The following is a 20,001-nucleotide window of genomic DNA, read 5'->3' as shown; positions in this document are numbered from 1 at the left end:
CCAGTAAAAGACAGTGACACCTAAAAGTAGGGCATAGTGGAATTTATGGTCCTAAAACAGATTCTCAAAAGCTGTCCCCTTAGACACCTACATTTTTGCAAGTAAATTTTTCTAGGTACCCAAAGTTCTGGTGCTGCACATGTCTAAAAACTCCTTTCTTAGTTGCTGAGCTGTTCAGTCTTCAATCTCACCACCTAAATTCATTCAGAATCCACACAAGAAGCATTCCTTCATCTGAATCCCTGAGGCCCGAACCAGCAAATGCCGGAACCAGCAAATGCTTAGATCACATTTGACACCCATCTAGAAGTGCAAGTGCCACAAAAAACCACGGGCCACAGCTACTTTAATTTACAAATGCAGGAAGATGCTGTTGCTGCTCTTTCTAATCATCTACCTAGGATATGGGAGACTAGATTTCCATGTCTGCCTCAGGAGGATTCACTTCCCAAGAGATTGCCCTTATAATCATGAGGTTGTACACTGCTCGACAAAAAAAAAAATTCAGATTCACCAGACCACAGAAAGGAAGCATGACTGTCACCCAATGATTAGGGCACTCAGCTGGGGAATGGAGACCTGGGTCCAGTTCCCTGCTCCAAGGGCTCATTTAATATTTGCATTAAACAATCAAATGTGGGAAACAAAAAGATGAAACCTGTTGAAATGAACATAGTAATATTTTGTATAATGTGTTGTGTGTTCAAAGCACCATACAGCTTATGCACTTCTAAACCTAGAAAAAAAATTAAATCTGATCCTTACAGTTTGGCCAACTGGAAAATGAACTCCCTTGACACTAGTGGAAGAAGTAATGCAATTCATGATGAGACAAGGAATTAAAGGTTCCTATAGAAGAAAACTACATCTCTATCTCCCAATCTCAAGAGCATTTCAAATAATCACTTGAACCCTGTGGGTTACTCAGGGGGTTCACACAAGTGAAAACAGGCAGCTAACTCAACAGTAAAGTGAACCATTTAGGAACGGACTGAGATACTTAAAAAGCACTACGAAGCCCTTATAAATGTGTATGTACTATGTGAATATTGCAGGCCAGATTCTTTGGGTAGATGTGATATATTTTATTAGACCAACTGAGTAGTTGGAAAAAAGTTCTTTGCAAGCTTTCAGGCACAGTCACCCTTCTTCAGGCATAGGGAGTTCAATATTTAAACATATCTAACTAGTAAGAGACAGAATTTTTACTACTTTTTAATTTAAAGAAAATTGAAAATGTTGTTTAGCTTACCAGGCAATTTCAGAACCCTTTTGTTAATTCTGATACTTACCTTACACAAGGTATAAGCTGTTAGTACATTTCCAGTCTCAGAATTTTTCAGAAAGCTTATGATGTTTTCTGGCAGGCCAAGAGCTTCTAGGATAGGAACAACATTCATACCTCTATCAAAAAAAAAAAAAAATTACAAGCAAATATAATGAAGCTCCAAAAGCTCATTAGCACTTGTAAACTGAACTGCAAATCACTGTTCCTCATCGTAACATTTAATGGTGTAGTTACATTTTAAGATTAATTTACTTTCATTTAACAAACTATTTCTTAATATAAGCAACGTAAGTTTTCTAGTGTCTTTGTTTTTGTACACAAAACAATAATGTCTTTGCATTATTAACAGAGATGGAAGTTATAAATTATCTGTTAGGTTGAACTACTGCTTTGTCAACTTGCTGATGTCCTCAATTAGCCTGAGTTAGGTAGATATATCTGTACAAAGACAAAGGTGCACAGATACAGACTGAAAGCTCCATTTATGAGTGTGCTAAGGATCAGTTCTGCCTTGAGGGACAGAAGAAAAATTAAACCCTATGTCTGTTTCATGTTAATCCCACAAAGTGTGGATCCAGTATCTCACACTTCCCCCTTAAATACCGGCCTTAAATGTATGACTTCTTCTGGGGGTGGGGAAGATAAAAAGTACACATTCTGTTCAGGAGACTAGAGGATCTTATGTCAGCCAATGCACCTTGCCAGTTGAGGTTGGAAGAAGTGGGTGAAGAGAGTTCATATCACCACTTTCTTCCATTTGACCACTTGTTATTTAGGACACAAAAATACTGCATATCTGGTATACTGTAGCTGGAAAATGCATTCAGTTACAAAAGGCTTGGATATGTCAATATTCAGAATTTTTTTTCAAAATATCTACCAGTAAGAGGGAGCCTAAAGCTACTGCTTTAGCCTGTAGTCATGTCCTGTAAGAAAGTGATACTCTTTTGGTCTTCCATCTTCCTCAGCTACTTTAAACATTTCAATCTTTATTTGTAATGACATCAGCATGAATAAATATGGTACTAGTTAAAAACTTAGTGAATTGCTGCTAGAGAAAAGAGAGCATTAAGTATTATGCTACAATGTAATCTACTTCGTATTAAAATCCAGGGGACATTCCTCACAAAGAATTCTTTAGAATCCCAAGGAACCTAATTAGGTTGACACTATCCTTTTTTAATTTTAGGTCATTTATTAAATAGCTTCAGACATGAATACTTTAGCCCTGTGGGATGATTATTCATGATTCAAGCTGCTTTTCACCTCAAGAGGGTGCTGTCCTTCTAGGATTACAAATTGATGCTCTGTTCCAGCTTGTTTCTAATTAAAACATTTTCAGTTGCATACAGACATCAAACAGGTTTTAATGGCTAACCAGAATGTCTGAAATAAACTAGTTAAACTGTACGCAGCTTAAAGTGCCCAGACATGGGCATCAACTTAACTTCATCCAAAGCAAAATATTTGAATAGCTCAAGACCTTTATTACTCTGGGATGGGTTATATTTAGAATGACATTTGGATCTATAGCTCTTAGAAAGGGCAATTATGCCAGCTGGTTAGAGTAACTAAAACAAACACTTGTGTTGTGATACATTCTGATGTCAAAAGGCCCAGCCGCAAACTTGTATTGTTTTGCGTCTTCTATTATTAAATATGAAACACAGTCTAGAGATAAACTTTTACCTGGATTCACCAAAAAGTTCAGCTTAATAATAAAGGCTACCTCTTTAATCTAAAATAAGAGTCTATAGTAGATATGAACAATCGCCGTTTATTACAGTAAGCATTCTCCAAAACAAAATAAGGACTGTGGGATTTTGCAATGTTACATTAAATCTAATGTAAATAGAAAAGACTGAATAGAATGGAGGGTTATAAATTAGTTTTATCACTAGATACACCAATGCTCACTCAAGACAAAAAAAAGAGAGCAGGATGACCAGACTGGCCCACAGGTAAAATTCAAGTAAGTCTCAATGTTTAAATAAGCCAAAACAAAAGATGCCCCCCGGGCAGAGGAGATTAGAACTCAAGTGCATCTGCAGAGAACAATGAAGTATGAGCATCTGCTACCAACCACTGCTTCCATGAAGGAAAAAGTAAAAAAAAAAAAATAAAGAGGTTTTTTATTAAAAGTTTGGTTTTTTTTTATTTTAAATAAAAGCTGGTTTTGTAAACCACCACAACATACCAACAGAAACAAACCCCACTGTACTCCATCCACCAGTTTGTATGGTAGAGGTATAAAGGGGATAAAAACAATTTCCTGGAAGCCATGAGAGAAAATGACACTGCCTTTCCACATTTCTCCTAATATGCTGAAACTAGTAGAACTAGAGATGTATGTTGGTCCCAGGTACTTTCTGGATGAGGCAAGAAGAGGTATAAAAATTATACAGGGGCCTGCATCCTTCCCAAAGAAAACCTTCAAGCACAAAGGACAGAAAAAAAACCAGTCATTTTAAAATGTACAAAGAAAAATGGCCAGCCTTGCAATTCTGCAGGACAGTGCAGCTAGACAGTGCAACTCCTCTGCAAATTCTTGTTTGAAAGTCTCACAGTAAATCCCTATACCAAAGGAAAAGTGGAAAGGGGGAGAGAGAGGTTCTGGGGAAGCATGCAATCCCTATACTTTCTAATGATATGATGCAATAGTGTTGCAATTTAAACAAATTAAAAGAAGTCAGATAAATGGGGGAAGGAAGCAGATAATGATGGCAAGAAAAAACACGTACAACAACCTTCTTTTTTTCCTACCACATCTTATATTCCCTTGATTTTAGGGGTGATATCCCCTGTGGTATATACAATAGCTAAGACAAACTGAAAAGGAGTTTAGTACTTTTATTTTTACCTACAAATTTTATAGCTTACCCCCTCCCAAAGACACAAATACTTAAGACTTCAATGAAGATTTGCCTACAGAAGGGATCAGCAACCCATGGCTTTGGGCTGGATCTGGCCTGCAGACATGGGGCATTTCAGAGGTGAGGGTGCCTTCTGCAGGTGTTTTCCACGTGCCACCATGAGGATGTATCCCGGGTCTGGGTGCTCTCCCTATGCCACCGGGGAAACAAACAGTGGCAGCAGCAGAGTCCTACATCCCATCCTCATGCCTGTCTCCAAACCAGTGCGGATCATTCTGGCCCACAACTGAAAATGGTTACCTACTGCTGCCCTATGGTAAAGAAATGTCTTTAGTTTCTTCTACCCGTACAAATGGAAAAGCAGAGCAGAAAAGAGTTAAGAAATGTGGCTGATAGAAAGAGCATATATGGGGGAACCAAGAGCAGGAGTGTTGCCCTTTGAAAATGAGGAGCAGTTTACATTCAAAGGAGGAAAGCAGGGCAGATCACTGACATCCCTACTATTGCTGAGGGGAAGAACAAGTAACCATCTTTGCCATATTAGCACCTGCTGAAAGATACAACTGTGTGCATACTCCCTAATAGCTTGTCTTATTCTGGGATAATTACTTGATCTACACTTTGAAGGAATGTATTTGGTACACACAGATTGCAGTAAGTAAGTTGTATATATACACAAACAGTGATATGAAGTGTATTCCTTTTCATTATCAATCCTAGGCTTTGATTAAACAGACTGCTTTCTCTGCTGCAGTACATGGGGTAATTTCTGACCTGTAAAAAGAGCTCTGTTATAGAAATGCTTTTATGCCCATGAGAATGTCTCAGTTTAAAGCACTATTGACCTTCTACAAAACAGTAACTTACTGCATGGCTGCATAGTAAAAGGATCCAAACCATATGCTGTAAGTCAAGACATGCACTGGAATCACAACCTTTCCATACTGTTTTAAAATCTTCTTGAACCTCTGAACAAGACCAAGTGATTTGTCTTCTAGTGGGTCAGCTTCTAAAGAACTTGGTTCTGCAGCACCTCCCTTATGTGCATCCCTGGATGGATTCAAAGGACTTTCTTCCTTTAATTCTTTGTGGCGAGCATCTTCTGGTTGGGATGAGAACATACGCAATGGCTTACTTTTGTTTAAAATAAAGAGTGCAGCAGATGCATGTAGACACTGTTTTCGAAGGCATCTAGTCCAAGGTAAAACTGGTTTTCCTTTTAAGCACTGGTATATATTGGTGCGATGTAGTACCCAACATGTCCTATGCACTGGCTGGAACATGGTCTGGATTAAATTCCTTGGAATTTTGATGAAGGGTGATAGCTGGGTACAATTCCTAGGGAAAGTACACAAGAAAATGAATTTTTACTTAAGAATGTCTGTAACTCTTGCATTTCCAAAGATTTTTAATTTATCTCATGCATACAGAAATAGAAAAAAAAAAATCTCATTATACTAAAATAGTTAGTGACTTAATTGCTAGGGTTAAATCACTTTAGTCCTTGCACGTTTAACATTTCTGAAACAAATCTGTCATTGAAGTTCCTTTTCCTAACAGTAAATATGGTAATTCTACTGCTTTACAAGGTGACCATTAAACAGGAAATAGCAAATGACAGTCATGCTTATATTTGACACTTTTACTCTGTTTAAACATAGAGAAATTTAGTGGGATTGAGCCAAGGTTCCTGGGGGCCATCCTTTTTGACAAGCATGCCACAAGGTAAGCCTGACAACCTCCCTAAGTGCCACTCTGGTCCCCTTGTGCACATCCAGACGTGCATGGACATTTGGTTTCCTGGGGACAAGTAGCAGCAGTGCACCTTGCATCACAGCTACTTGTTTCCGGGGAATGCTCATGCCATGTGCGCTTTGATGTGCAAGTTGCTCTGGGGGCAGTAGGGAAAGCTGAGGCCAGCACTGGGCTGCCCCCAGCAGCCTTACCTGGGGTCCTGGGGGCTTCCGCCACAGTGATACTGTCATGGATCCAGGTGACCCGGCTCTGCTTTTCAGCATGCGCTGGTCAAGCATGCATTGCTCCGGTTTTTGTGCGTTTTTTTTTGACCCGTGGATATCAAGGAGTCAAAAAACTCTGCAGGACCGCTCCCCGGCACAGCGTATGCTCGGCCAGTGAGCCCTTGCAGCACAGAGAACACAGGACTGTGCAGTATGTGGCACCGCAACACATTTGCAGCCCCACATAACTGCATGGCCGTGCATGTCTGCATGCGCCCCTTGCGTCCAATCTTTTGCTGTACTTTCGGCTCCCTGCCTGATCTGTTGCTCTGCTCTCTGCTCCTTGCCTTATCTGTTGGTATGTTTCCTGCTCCCTCCTTGATCTGCTGCATGCCACAAACAAATACTTGTAGCACGCATTATGGGTTGCCCACCCCGGTTACTGGGAAGCTCCTGAAGACTGTTTGAATACATGAAGCAATTAAACCATATTCTGCTGTCAATACTGTATTTGCCCAAATTCAAGATAACTTAGAAATTAAATTAAAAAAAAATAAATTTAATAGACTCGATACATGGAAAATTATAAAATGTGTTATAATTTTCCAGTATAGAATCTGATCAGTGGAAGGTTGTTTTAAATTCATCCCCCACCCCCACACTGCAGTAGCAGGTAAAGCAGTGGCAGGGATGAGGGATCAGACCCCTTTCTCCTAGACCTTTCATGCCTGGCCCCATACCCATCGCACTCCCATGCAGCCTGCCTCCTGCTCCTTGATGGGGCTGCAGGGACTGCAGCTGAAGGTAAGAGGGATAGGTAACAGCTGGGGAGGGGGCAGACTAAACAGTCCCCTCCATGCTTCCCTTGAGCCACACATGCCGGTGTCCTCTGTTTCTCCCCACTGCTCCCCCCCATATTGTCCCCAGTGTTCCCCCTGCCTGCCAAATAAGCCATCCCCACTTGGGGCAGGCAACAGCTCAGCTCCAGCTTCAGCCCCTAATACCTGTCTGTCCCAGGCTGGTACTTAAATCCAAGATGAGGCTTTTTTCCCCCCATGCTGACTGGGGGGGAAAGAACCTTCTCTTGGATTCAATATGGTATATTCTTTGATTCTGTATAATTTTTAACAGTCTGCATTTACAGAGTTATATTACTTTGCATGCTAGTAAGAATTATTCTTAGGCTTTTTTGGAAAACAGCAATGAAGCCTTATCAGTACCAGCCCTAACCACAGAACTCTGCTCTTGCATCTGTTCCCTGAAGCTTGCTAATACTATTGTTAATACTCTAAATAAGAATTAGCAAAAAACCAATCACGGCAATCAGAACTTGCATCTCAGACCTATCCTAATGGACATTATTTTTAAATAAAACTTAATTTTAAAATGCTTACTGAATATTTCTCTAAGTTCAAGAGAACTGTCTTCCTCCACATGACAGAGAGTAGACAATTTCAACAGGCATATGTAGATGACAAAGTCAGGCTACTCATAAAAATGGCAAGTTTTAGCATAGCACCTTAATTTAAAAGGTTTTCTTTCATTTACACAGCAGTAACAGGTTATAGCCCAGCTGACTTAGTGCTTGTGTGTAGTATGTGTGGAAATGCTGGTGAAGTCCATGCTGTTACATTATGTCATACCATTCAAATCTCTTTAATACCATTTAGAATTTTAAAACCTACAGGCATTCTAAATCCATGCAAGTCAGTCATATCCAATTATACACCCACGTTTCCTCAATTTGTCTTTTTTCTTAATACAGCTTTAGCTCAGACAGAAACTCAACGTTTTCTCATTTGCTATTAGAAAGAGACAGAAACCTCATCAAGTAAAACGCAAGTTTCCGGAAAATACAAAAAAGAAACCCCACATACCCTCTGATAGTTGCAGAATTGCAATATAGAAAGAGCTTGAAACTATTTTTTTCTTGCTTGTTTTATAACTTAGAAATACAGATCACATGTTCACTGAAGACTGTTGAATAATAAAGAAACAGGAAGGCACGTTATGAGACACTGAAGAAAAATCAACTTTAAGACAGGAAAGAATTACCAGGCAAGATCTATCATTATAAATCCCCCAAGTGGACACTGTATTTTCCAAAACAAAATGGATTAATTAAATACAGGTTAACAATGTTCCAAGCAGCATGACTACACCAAAAACCATGTACATAGGAATACATTCTGCTACCTGTTCTTTCAATGTTTTTATTCTTAATTTTTTAGATAGTTATTTTGGTATAACTGCACTGAAAGGGTGTGTCTACATTGCTGTCTACAACACTTTAAACTTTCCCATGTGCATAGTACTGCCTGCACAGCACTGAGCTTTCTCAGTATTAGCATAACCATTCTGGACTGGTATCCCAAATACCAATTAACAATGGTCTTCCACTAGGCTCAGTGCATTACAACTCACTGCGATAGAGTGTGAGATATCTACCAGAACCTGTTGGAATTCTAGGCCTTTATGTCAAAACACCCGCAATTCATTTGATGGTACTTATATATAGCTACAGTAGTCAGTGCCATCTCCAAAACACTTTCAAAACAATTTCATGTACCACAGAAGAAACACTGCTGAGTACCACATTCCTGACCACTATTCATATATAATGCTAGCAGGATTGCAAACTGGCAAACCTGCACGCTGGCAGCCTTGCAGGAGACTGAAGAACATCACCATACAACTGTAGTTTTACCCTACCTTTGAGAAAAACTTGGAAGGTATATACAGTATAACCTCATGAATCTGGCATGCTCAGGACGGAGTACCTGCCAGAAATGTGAAAATTCCAGATTTGTGAAACTGGAATGGCGGCTGGTCCTGGAACGGCAGGGAAGAAGGGGTGGCAGGCGGTGCCCAAGCAGCGGCTGCACGTGGACCGGCAGCATGGGGTGGTGGATGGCAGCGGCAGCCACTGCATGCAAGCTTCCCCACCCCTGTTGCTCCGGAGCCACCCGCCGCTACTCCCCGATGGAGTGTAGTTTTAAAAAGTGCTGCATTTTCAATAATTCTGGATTTCTGAGATTATACTGTATCAACTTCTTCTGAACTGGTTATAAATAAGAGCACTGCTAATGAAAACTAACTGATGGGACAGGACAGTACTACAGCGCTAATATATCTATTCTAGTATAGCTGCAGCTTCAGGATATGGAAAGCCACCTCCTTAGAAATCTGTGCTAAGCTCACTACAGAGCTGAAATGACAAAACACCAGCACCCTCAACCAAACAGAGGCCTCATGCCTCGTCACCTGGGAGCTCCTCCCTTCCAGTGGCTACCAGTCACTGGCTAACTAGTTTCATTTTGGTGAACAGGTTTTCAAAACTGTTGGTCACGGGAGGTGAAACACTGTTATTGTGGGTATATGGCTGCCCTGGGTCAAAAAACTTTGCAATACCTAGGTGGCTATAACTGACTCCGAATAGTTTATAGTCTGAGGATGTAAAAGAGCCAAAAATGGGACGCATGGGCTAATTACGTCTCTTTCCCGCCCCCGCCCTTTCCCCCTGCAGGTTCTGGAGTTTCCTCACGATGATGAAAGTCGTATCTGACCACCAGTAGGTTCACTAAGCCTGGGATTGAGCAGCACAGATGACAACAGGATTTTTTAAAATGTATCCACATCAGAGGGAACGAAAATGGGATATTGCTTACCCATACCACTACAGGCATGAACGATATGGCTCCAGCTGCTATTTTGCAAGAATCAACTTACTGTCTGCTTCTCTGGCTTATGAAGGACAGAACTGCATATATTTAAGTAACTGCAGAATGTCTACGGAGCACGCAGTTGGAGGAACAAAAGGGGAGATGGAAGGTGTTTCAATACAAAGCTGGAGGCTTCAGGGAACTGTCTTGTATTATAGATGCTTTATTTTACATACGTGAGAAAACAAGCTAGATGCCTCTCGAAGCATTAAACAGTCAGAGAAATATCCAGTATTAAATGTCACCACAGACTGAGAGCCAGGATCAAGATAACATGGTGCTTTCACTTTGACAGCAAGGTGGAGGGGAAAAAAACTGTAATGTTATAAAGTCAATGAATATGACACAGCACACTCTTTCTGAAACACAAAGGCTACTAGGGAGAGCTGTGCCTAATGAAATTTTGCATGAGGATAACTTTTTTTTTTTTTTTTTTACTAATTTAATATATAACACATCACAGTACAGAATTTTCCAAAACAGAGTCAATATATTTCTGTAGAGGAAACATAAAAATGTGTTGGTGGGAATATAGTGGCTCTCCTGACAGGGGTGGAGTTGCATGGGAACTATTCTTTGAAGTTGGGATTAGCAGAAGAGAGCTCTCAATATCTGAGATTCTCAAAACAGGCAGGACCTGTTAACCTAAGGCAGGGCTGTTAACCACCTGGCCTCTGGGGCTTCTGGCTGGGGCTGTCAGTAGCAAAGGCATTAACACCACTGTTCTTCAACCCCTGCTAGCAACAAAGGAGTTAAATGCAGCAATCATAGCCACTGGACTGGCAGTCAGCACCCAAGGCATGAATGCCACTACTGAATTTAGCCTTTTCAGTTGCTGTTGATGACTAAACTCTGCGGCAGTTGGTGAGGAACACTGTATGGAGCTGTTAACTCTCTGGATGCTGGAAGTGCTGACATGGCAGCTCGATCCAAAAGTGGGTTATCTAGCCTGCGAGAAGCCCTGTGGTCCAGATCCAGCTCACCAGCTCATTTGAGTGTGACAAACTTGGCCTACAGTATTGCTATGCACAACTGTGGTTCACTAAGATTCTCCAAGGCAAACCCGTCTGCAGCTGCATGACATCCATTTCTCTCCCCAGTTAGCTGGACAGCTTCTTAGCAAGTTTCCTGTCTTCGTCTCTCGTTTTTGTTGTACAGCACAATTCCGTTGTACAAGTTGCCAACTCGCAGTGTTTAAAATATAGATGTTTCTACTAGTTCAGCGGTTCCCAAACTCTGACAGATTGCACACTACCAATTTAAACGATACAGCCTTAAGTACCAGCAGCAAATTTTTGTCATTAGAGGTGCACCAATACATTGGTCCAATATCAGATTGGCACTGATATTAAGAAAACTGACTATATTGGAAACTGGCCTGATGTGGCCAACAACTTGGCTGATAAATGCCTGTGCACGAGCACAGTCACAGCGCAACATGCGGGCAGTGAGAAGAGCTGTATGCAGCTGGTAAGTCTGTTATGGTGGAAGGGCAAGGGGGAGGGAAGAATCATGGGGGGGCAGATCAGTGCCTCCAGCAGTGAGGGAGGGAGTAGGGCCAAGGCAGGCACTGCCCAGGCAGGGTGGATTGCAGGACGGAGCCACGGCTTGTTCAAAGGGTGTGTGTGGGGGGATGTCTTCCGCTGCTATGACCAGGGGGGGAGTGTGCCCCTGGATCTGCATGGGGGTGGGCAGGGTGGACTACAGCTGTGGGCTGGGGCTGCACTAGGCTCTTCCTGATGGCGGGGGCTGGGCTGCTGTGCTGTGCTTAAGGTGCTCAGCAGTCGTGGCACCGGAAAGGGGGCTATGGCAAAATCTGCGGTGGCTGCAGCCCTTCTGTAGCCCCACTCCCAGTGTTGCTGCTGCCTGCCCTGAGTACAGCACAGGCCAGCCCCCCCCCCCCCCCCCCAGGAAGAGCCCGCTGCAGCCCCCAGCCCTGAGCTGGGGCAGCACTAGAGGTGAGAAGCCTCTGTCTGTTAGAGGTTTTGCTTCCCGCCTGCGAGACTGGGAATTCAGGTAAGGGCCCCACCAGGCCAGAGCCAGGGAGGAAAGGCTCTGTGGCAGTGTGGGGAACCTTTCTTTATGGGTCTCTACCAGGCTGGCCCTGCACACTGCCACCGTGTGTGGCTAGGGACTTGTGGCTATGGGGCCAGGCTGGGCTGGCCCTGCACCATGCACAGCAAGGGAGCTGCACACTATGGGGCTGGATGAGGCTAGCCCCGCTTGCTGCCAACACATGCAGATCCAGGGACTGGCACACTCTGGGGCCTCTGAGGACTCCTGCTCCCACACACACCTATACCCTCCCACCCCGTTCTCCCCCTACCATAACCCCCACACACTACACCCTCCCACTAGGAGGGTGGTAAAGCACTGGAACAGGTTACTTAGAGAGGTGATGGAATCTTCATCCTTGGAGATTTTTAAGACCAGCTTGACAAAGCCCTGGCTGCAATGATCTAGTTTGGACTACTGCTTTGAGCAAGAGACTGGACTAGATGACCTCCTGAGGTCCCTTCCTTCCAATCCTAATTTTCTATGATTTTACTTGATATACCATGACAGAATATATACCAGGATTCTGTGGTGGCCTTAACCCATTAATTACAATATAAGAGACTTCTTAATGTAAATCCATGAGCATTTACCATTCCCAAGACGTCCTTCCATGAAAACAGGATGAAAACCTTGGTATTTCTAACATAAAACATGATTTTATTTGATAACCTTACGTAAACTTATTTTACACAAAAATAAATATGATCTGTAAAAGATTTATGCAAGTACTTCTGTTTGCATGCAGTCTATGATATGGTCCCAGAATGTTCCTTTGAAAGTACCCAATGATGTACCGTGAAAGTGTTCATTACATACTACACTTCTACTAAATGCAATACTTTTAATACTTTAAATGCAATGTAAAGTATGGTATCCATAAATAAACAAGTTGTTTTCATAATTTAAATGACTCCCTTTCTGCTGCTTATTGACAAAGAAATAACAATATACCACCCCCAACATAAAACAGGTACTGAGTTCTTGTCAATATAAAAGTGGAAAGAGTAATTACCATTTTTCTTTTCTTTTTGCATGCAGTACATCCCTGCCTATAGAACACACCTGGTTTTAGAAGAACAGCTTGAAGGGAGAGAAAAAAAGCTCATCTTTTATGGTAAAAGAGTAATGGCAGCTAGGGAGCTGAGCCTGCTATAAGCCCTGTATACCAGATGGGGCTCATCGTGTGTTGGCTCTGGGGCTACATGCCAAGTTTAACCAACCCTGTGTGCTGGGCCTGGGACAGGGATGGGCAATTATTTCGGTTGGAGGGCCACTTAATGAGTCTTGGTGAGCTGGTGAGGGCAGCAACAGTAGGCCCACCTCTTGACAGGTGCCTTGTCCTCTGGTTGCCATCTTGGAACCAGAAGTCCCACCTCCTAACCCCTGACCTTTGCCACCAGAAGGTCCCCCCCATCTCCAAGTACTTCTTGGGGGGTGGGGGGGTGTTATCTTGGAACTGGAAAAAAACTCAACCATATACTAAAAGTCAAACATCTACTATAACATGTTTTAATTTTATTTCAAAAAATAATTTTGTCCTGATTTAGACAAGAGTATACAGAAGCAATTGCATAACAGCTCAAATATAAAGTCTCACTCGTGTACAGGACTGTCCCTTGGGCGGGGGGGGGGGGGGGAATCAGGGTGACCGTCCTGTGGCCCGCACTTTGGGGGGCCCCATGGAGCTGGGTGGAGTGGTGGTTCTGCATCCAGCCACTCACTACCCCTCCCCCCCGCTGCCAATGGCAGTGGCAGCTTCTTCGGGTCTGGGGCCCATGGGATCGGAGCAGGGGCCTCACACGGGCTGATTTGCCCCAGGGCCCGCACCCTACTTGGGTCAGCTCTGCTCTTGTATATTGTGTAGGTGGTGGTTGGGGGGGTGGGTGTGTGTATATGGTGAGGTGGGCATGTGGAGTTTGTGAGGGGGTCTGGGCATATGTGTGAAGTTTGTGAGGAGGTATCATTGGGTGAGGGAGAGTATAGGGTATGTTGAGGGGTGTGGGCATGGGGAGTGTGGGTGGTTTGTGGGGTGAGGGCCCCCCCACATCCCATCCCCATGGTGCACAGCTCCTGCTGCCGGTGGCAGCAGCAGCAGGCTCTCAGGGTGTTCTTGACTCACACAGGCACAGTCACTTTGTGGTGCATCTCTAGCCAAGTCCATGACCTGCACGTGGTGGCAAGGTGAATCTCTTTGAGAATTCATGGTGCTCAGGAAAGGTCCCAAAAGACAGAGAGAACAAATGTTGCCACCCATCTTCAAAAAGAGAAGAGAGAGGACCCAGGGAACTACAGGCCAATCAGCCTGACCTCAATCCCAGGAAAAACTCTTGAAAAATTTCTCAAGGAGTCCATATGTGATAAGCTAGTAGAAGGCAAAATTCTGAATGGCAGCCAGCATGGTTTTGTTGCGAGTAGGTCATGTCTGACTAACCTCATCTTCTACGACCAGGTTACTCACCACCTGGATAAGGGACATGAGGTCAATGTCATTTACTTGGGCTTCAGGAAGGCCTTTGACTTGGTGTCCCATGAGGTTCTCAAGGTAAAACTAGGGGATTATGGGCTCAACGATTCAATGGTCAGATGGGTGGGAAATGGGCTCTGGAGTCAGACCCAGAGACTACTATTAGATGGATCTGTGTCGACCTGGAGGAAGGTAGCCAGTGGGGTCCCTCAGGATTTGGTACTTGGACCAGTGCTTTTCAACATCTACATCAATGATGGTGAAAAGCACACTGGCAAAGTTCGCAGATGACACTAAGTGCTGGGGAAGTGCAGTCACACATCAGGGTAGACTGACTATCCAGGTGGATATAAACAGATTACTTAGATGGGCAGATGAGAACCAGATGTTGTTCAGCACAGAGAAGTGTAAAGTGCTCCACCTGGGAAGGAAAAGTCTGCAACAAACTTACAGGCTTGGTGGTGCTACGCTAGCTAGCACCATGTATGAAAAGGACCTGAAATCATAATTGACCATAAAGTGGGACTTGGGGGCCATAATTGACTATAAAATGAATATGAGCCACCAGGGTGATGCTACAGTTAGCAGAGCAAACAGTATGCTGGCATGCATCAACGGATGCATCCCAAGCAAAACTAAAGAAGTTATTCTTCCGCTCTACTCGGCATTGGTGAGGCCACAGCTGGAGTACTGCATCCAGTTCTGGGTGCTACACTTCAAGAAGGATGTGGGGAAGCTTGAGAGAGTCCAGAGAAGAACCATTCATGATTAGATGCCTAAAGAACAAGCCACACAAGGAAAGGCTGACAGATATGGGACTGTTCCAACCAGAATGGAGAAGACTTCAGGGGGATTTGGTGGTAGCTTACAAATATCAGGGAAGAGCATCTGGGGTTAGGTGAACAACTGTTCATCAAAGCACACCAAGGGAAAAGCAGGAGCAACAGTCATAAACTCCTAGAAGGTTTCAGACTTGATACAAGGAAAAATTTCTTCACGGTTCATGTGACCAGACTCTGGAATAGACTCACAGCAGGGGTGGTGCAGGCACCTAGCCTGGAGATCTTCAAAAGGAGACTGGACACACACCTTTCCAGGCTTATGTGACACCAGCAATCTTTCCTGCCCAGAGCACGGAGGCAGGACCTGAGGATCTCACGAGGTCCCTTGCAGCCCTAAATGTCTGCGAATCTGTGAGCCAGGCCAGCCCACCTGTATTGTGCAGGGCTCACATGCAGCTCCTAGGACTTGCATGTCCCTGGGGGGAAGCCCCATGCAACAGGAATAGCTGCTTTCCCTGCTCCCTGCTGCCATGTGCAGCTCCTGAAGAAGGCAGGTGGCTCCACTGCACAGGGCTTCCCCCCAGTGGTGAGTGAGTCCCAAGAGCTGCATGTGAGCCCTGCACAATATAGGTGGGCTGGCCTGGCTCTGCTCCTTGCTGCCACGTGCAGCTCCTGGAACTGGCTGGAGCTGTGCACTGCTGAGTGGCTGTGCCTGAGTGGGCCCTGTGACCAGTGGGGTCCCTCAAGGCTCTGTTCAGCATCTTCATTAATGATGAGGACATTGGAGTCAGGAGTGGACACCAAACTTTGGGGCAAAGCATCCACGCCAGAAAATAGGCAGGTGATCCAGGCTGACCTGGACAAGCTCAGCAAATGAGCAGACGAGAACCTGATGGTGTTTAACCATCAGAAATGCAAGGTTCTCCACCTTGGGAGGAAAAACCTGCAGCATCCTTATAGGCTCAGCAGTGCTACACTGGATAGCACTACAGAAGAAAGAGACTTGGGGGTCATCATTGACCACAAGTTGAACATGAGCCTGCAATGTGATGCTACAGCTAGTAAAGTGACCAAAATGCTGGCTTGCATCCATAGATGCTTCTCAAGCAAATCCCACGATGTCCTTCTCCCCTTGTACTTGGCCTTGGTGAGGCTGCAGCTGGAGTACCGCGTCCAGTTTTGGGCTCCACAATTCAAAAAGGATGTGGAGAAGCTTGAGAGAGTCCAGAGGAGAGCCACGCGCATGATCAGAGGTCAGGAAAACAGATCTTACGGTGACAGGCTGAGAGCCATGGGACTCTTTAGCCTGGAAAAGCGCAGGCTCAGGGGTGATCTGATGGCCACCTATAAGTTTATCAGGGGTGACCACCAGGATCTGGGGGAATGTTTGTTCACCAGAGCACCCCAAGGGATGACTAGGTCGAACGGTCACAAACTCCTGCAAGACCGTTTCAGGCTGGACATAAGGAAGAATTTCTTTACTGTCCAAGCCCCCAAGGGCTGGAACAGTCTGCCAGCGGAGGTGGTTCAAGCACCTACATTGAACACCTTCAAGAGTAAATTGGATGCTTATGTTGCTGGGATCCTATGACCCCAGCTGACTTCCTGCCCTTTGGGCAGGGGGCTAGACTCGATGATCTCTCGAGGTCCCTTCCAGCCCTGATGTCTATGAAATCTATAAGGGGCTATACATCATGGAGGAGGGGTGCAGGAGGATCCCCCCCCCCCCCGCCCTCTTACACCCCACAAGCCACCCACACCCTGCTCATCTGAGCTCTGTGCTCCCACCGCCCCACTGGGCATAGGCCTCAGCCTAAGCACTCCTGCGAACCCCAGCCTCGTGCTCCATGCTCCCACCCAGCTGCTGCTTCTCTACCTGGAGCGAACACTGCAGCAGGGACACAACAAACAGCTGCTGGAGGCTGGGAAAGCTGAGCAGGTCTCCCAACAGCTGCAGCAGCAGCCCCACCTGGAAGCTGTGCGCACTGGCTGGGGCCCTCCTGCACATGAGGGTGGGAGCAAAGCACTTCGGCTGAGCAGGGTATAATTAATTGGTGGGTGCTCATAGGCTGGATGGAATCCCCTGGCAAGCTGAATTGGGGCCACAGGCCATATTTTACCTGCCCCTGGTCTGGGGCAATGTGGAAGGGCCCAGTTCGGCATGCTGGCTCCTCTGGACTTTGCATTGACTGTGGAGCCATATGCCAGGTCAGGGCTCATGAGCTGGGGCAGATCTGTTGCGTGCTCAAGAAGAGGGACTCCCTAGAGGTCCAGAATTTTGGCAGCTGGAGGGGAGGAGGGGAAAAGGAGAGCTTTTTGAACTGCAGCAATTAATGTTGTCCCCTCTCTCCCCGTTTCCAGACCTGCGGGGAGTCTTTTTCCTTGCATGTAATGTGCACCCCAAATTTCCCCAGGTGGTTTTGGGGAAAAAAGATGTTCATTGTACGTGAGAAAATATTGTAGACTTTCCTTTCAAATTAATCGGAAACAAGAAAACATTACTTAAAAGAAAATGAAGTATCAGCAGTTTTTTAACTAGGTGTTAATGTGTAATCCTAACTATGATAGTGTTACCAACTTTGCTAAAAGAATTAATTAAACAAATCCAGGAGCTCTGGTTGTTCAAAACAGCTGGACATACCTCATACCATTTTAATGTATACTAGTAATCTGAACCACACTAATTAGGATATGGTGTGTAGTTTAGCAACAGTGAAGGATATTGTACAAGCTAAAAAGATTTTGGTTCAGAATCAAAAGACAAATGAGAACACATGCAATGATGATGAGGCTAATTGTCTTGCTCCATAAAATCTGTCATCTACCTTTAATTGGCAAGGTAAACAAATGTTTTCTGAATACAGTTTTAAAACATTAATACAATGTATGTAAAACATCATAACCACTTTCTCTTGAACTCAGGACTCTACTCAAGATAAAATTATAAATGTACCACTTTGTAGTTCCTGGAGCCTCCTCTTATCCAAGGCTACTAGATCTGCCAATAAGGCAAATACTTTCAAATCTTGGCACAAAGACCCCACCACCCACCATGCTGAGGATCAAGTAACTCAAGATGAAAAGCTCTTCTTTAACTGGAAGCCATGGTGAGCTATTCCCACAAAATGAAAGATTCATATGATTAAAATGAAGGTCAGAGGTTAAGCCTTCACTTCAGATACTAGGCCTATAGTCAACTTCTGTACCCAGGATGGTTCACCAGGCGACTCATCTACACTGGAATTGATTATTTAATTTTTTATTATACTACCTGGCTGCAGCTCTACTCAGACTAGTACTAAGGAAGATTAACTGACTTTAATCTATTGTAGCTAAACCCTTCTTGCTTGTTTATCAGTTAAAATAGTGTTTCCCAAATGTTTGATACATAGGGCACACTATAATTCAGGATTAAAATGAACAGTAAATATCTGAAAAGTGGGGTGCAAAGGGATTCCCTTCCCTCCCAGAGAGAAATCTTACTACTGCTAAACTGTATTGTTAAAAAATGACAACAAACACATCTTTCTTTAAGCAAAGAATTAGTTTCCATACCAGTGGTTCTTAGCCTTTTTAGCCTCAGTGCAGCCTTCCATAACTTTTCTGAATTTCATGGCACCCAGCTGAAAATCACTGAGATAGCTCTAAACTTAGAAAGCATATGGAAGGGGGCCTTGAGGCTAAAACAAGCTGAGAATCACCAATTTATCTGGTGCCACTTGACAGCAGGGACAAGACTTCATACAACTGTCTCCTTCCACTGTCTGCCCCCTGGTCTGTACTTCCGGGGGCAAGGACGGCACCCACTGCTGAGGGTGTTCCTGTAAGGTCTCATACATTGCCAACCACCACCCACAGCCCCTCCTGCTGGTGCTGGGAGTGTGGGAGAAGTGGAAGGGACAAGCGAGGCTGCAAAGCAGAACTTTGTCTGCAAGTCTGTCCACTTGCAGCAGAAATGCACATGTATGCAGATGGGCATTGTTGGGGGCAGAGAAGGGTGAGGGAAGGCAGTAGCAATCCATAGAGAAAGAGCTGCAGAAGTAGCTGTGGCAGGCTCAGGGTGTCAGACAGATTTCCCTCTTCACACAAGGAGATCTTGCAAGACACCCTTTGGGAATCACTGATTTAAAACCTGAAGCCTAAAGGAGCTCCTACCAGGTCACAAAACCATAATAAGTAAATAACCTTTGGACAAGGTTAGGTCCACATTCTATGCCCTAGTTTTCCCCTGACTAACATTTATAGCAGATGAGCCTTGCGCAAAATATGGAAAGGTGACTATAATGCTTCTTAAAGACAAGAAGTACAAAATATACTTGCACTAGCTCTTTTTGGGTTGGTATATTTCTGCATGCTAGTACACTCACCGCTTCAATTATATTTTTATTGGATGGTCCTTAATCTAGCTTCTTAGCTCATTATCCTGGCTCTGCAGTGCTAAGCAACTCTTCTGAAGCATTTCTTTCAAAAGAAGTTTCATTCTGCCCTCTACTGAATTCTTATAGAAATACACTTAATATACTGAACACATCACAACCAAATCATTTCGCACTTCATTAATGTCCTGTCTCATCGCATGCATTTCTTTCAAAACAGGCCTAAAGAATCTAGATTTTATATTAAAAAGGTAACTCTTAAACATTGTTAAAAAGATACCTGGTTGCAATTTCATAATGCAATATTTGAGAGCAGGGATGTCAAAGACCTGGGCCCGCAAAGCCCAATCACCTGGCCCATAGTGCTGCCCCAGGTCTCAAAGTGGGACTCATATGCTATATACGTGATGCTGGACTGGGACCTGCACTGAACAATACCCATGTCAGCACCCACTGGACCAATCTGTGGGCCTGACCTGG

At 44.2% G+C, this 20,001-nt stretch overlaps 1 protein-coding gene across 5 annotated transcripts in view; it reads right to left on the bottom strand.

The window, feature by feature from the left end:
- Positions 1–20,001, bottom strand: part of MIMS1 (mitochondrial inner membrane structural 1) — a 41,684-nt gene that overhangs the window by 8,474 nt on the left and 13,209 nt on the right. For all 5 annotated transcript variants that reach the window (XM_090039608.1, XM_090039609.1, XM_090039606.1 and 2 more), the window contains exons 2-3: positions 5,029–5,499; positions 1,293–1,404 (exon numbers count right to left, since the gene is read on the bottom strand). In XM_090039608.1, the coding sequence (XP_089895734.1) occupies positions 1,293–1,404; positions 5,029–5,444 (528 nt within the window). In that variant the 5' untranslated portion in view covers positions 5,445–5,499. The remainder of the gene's footprint in view (positions 1–1,292; positions 1,405–5,028; positions 5,500–20,001) is intronic.

This window comes from Crocodylus siamensis, chromosome 3 (genome assembly GCF_052110815.1).
Source record: "Crocodylus siamensis isolate JL-2025a chromosome 3, ASM5211081v1, whole genome shotgun sequence".
NCBI lineage: Eukaryota > Metazoa > Chordata > Crocodylia > Crocodylidae > Crocodylus > Crocodylus siamensis.
Note: the sequence above shows the minus strand (reverse complement) of the source record. Positions and strands in the feature narration are given on the sequence as shown.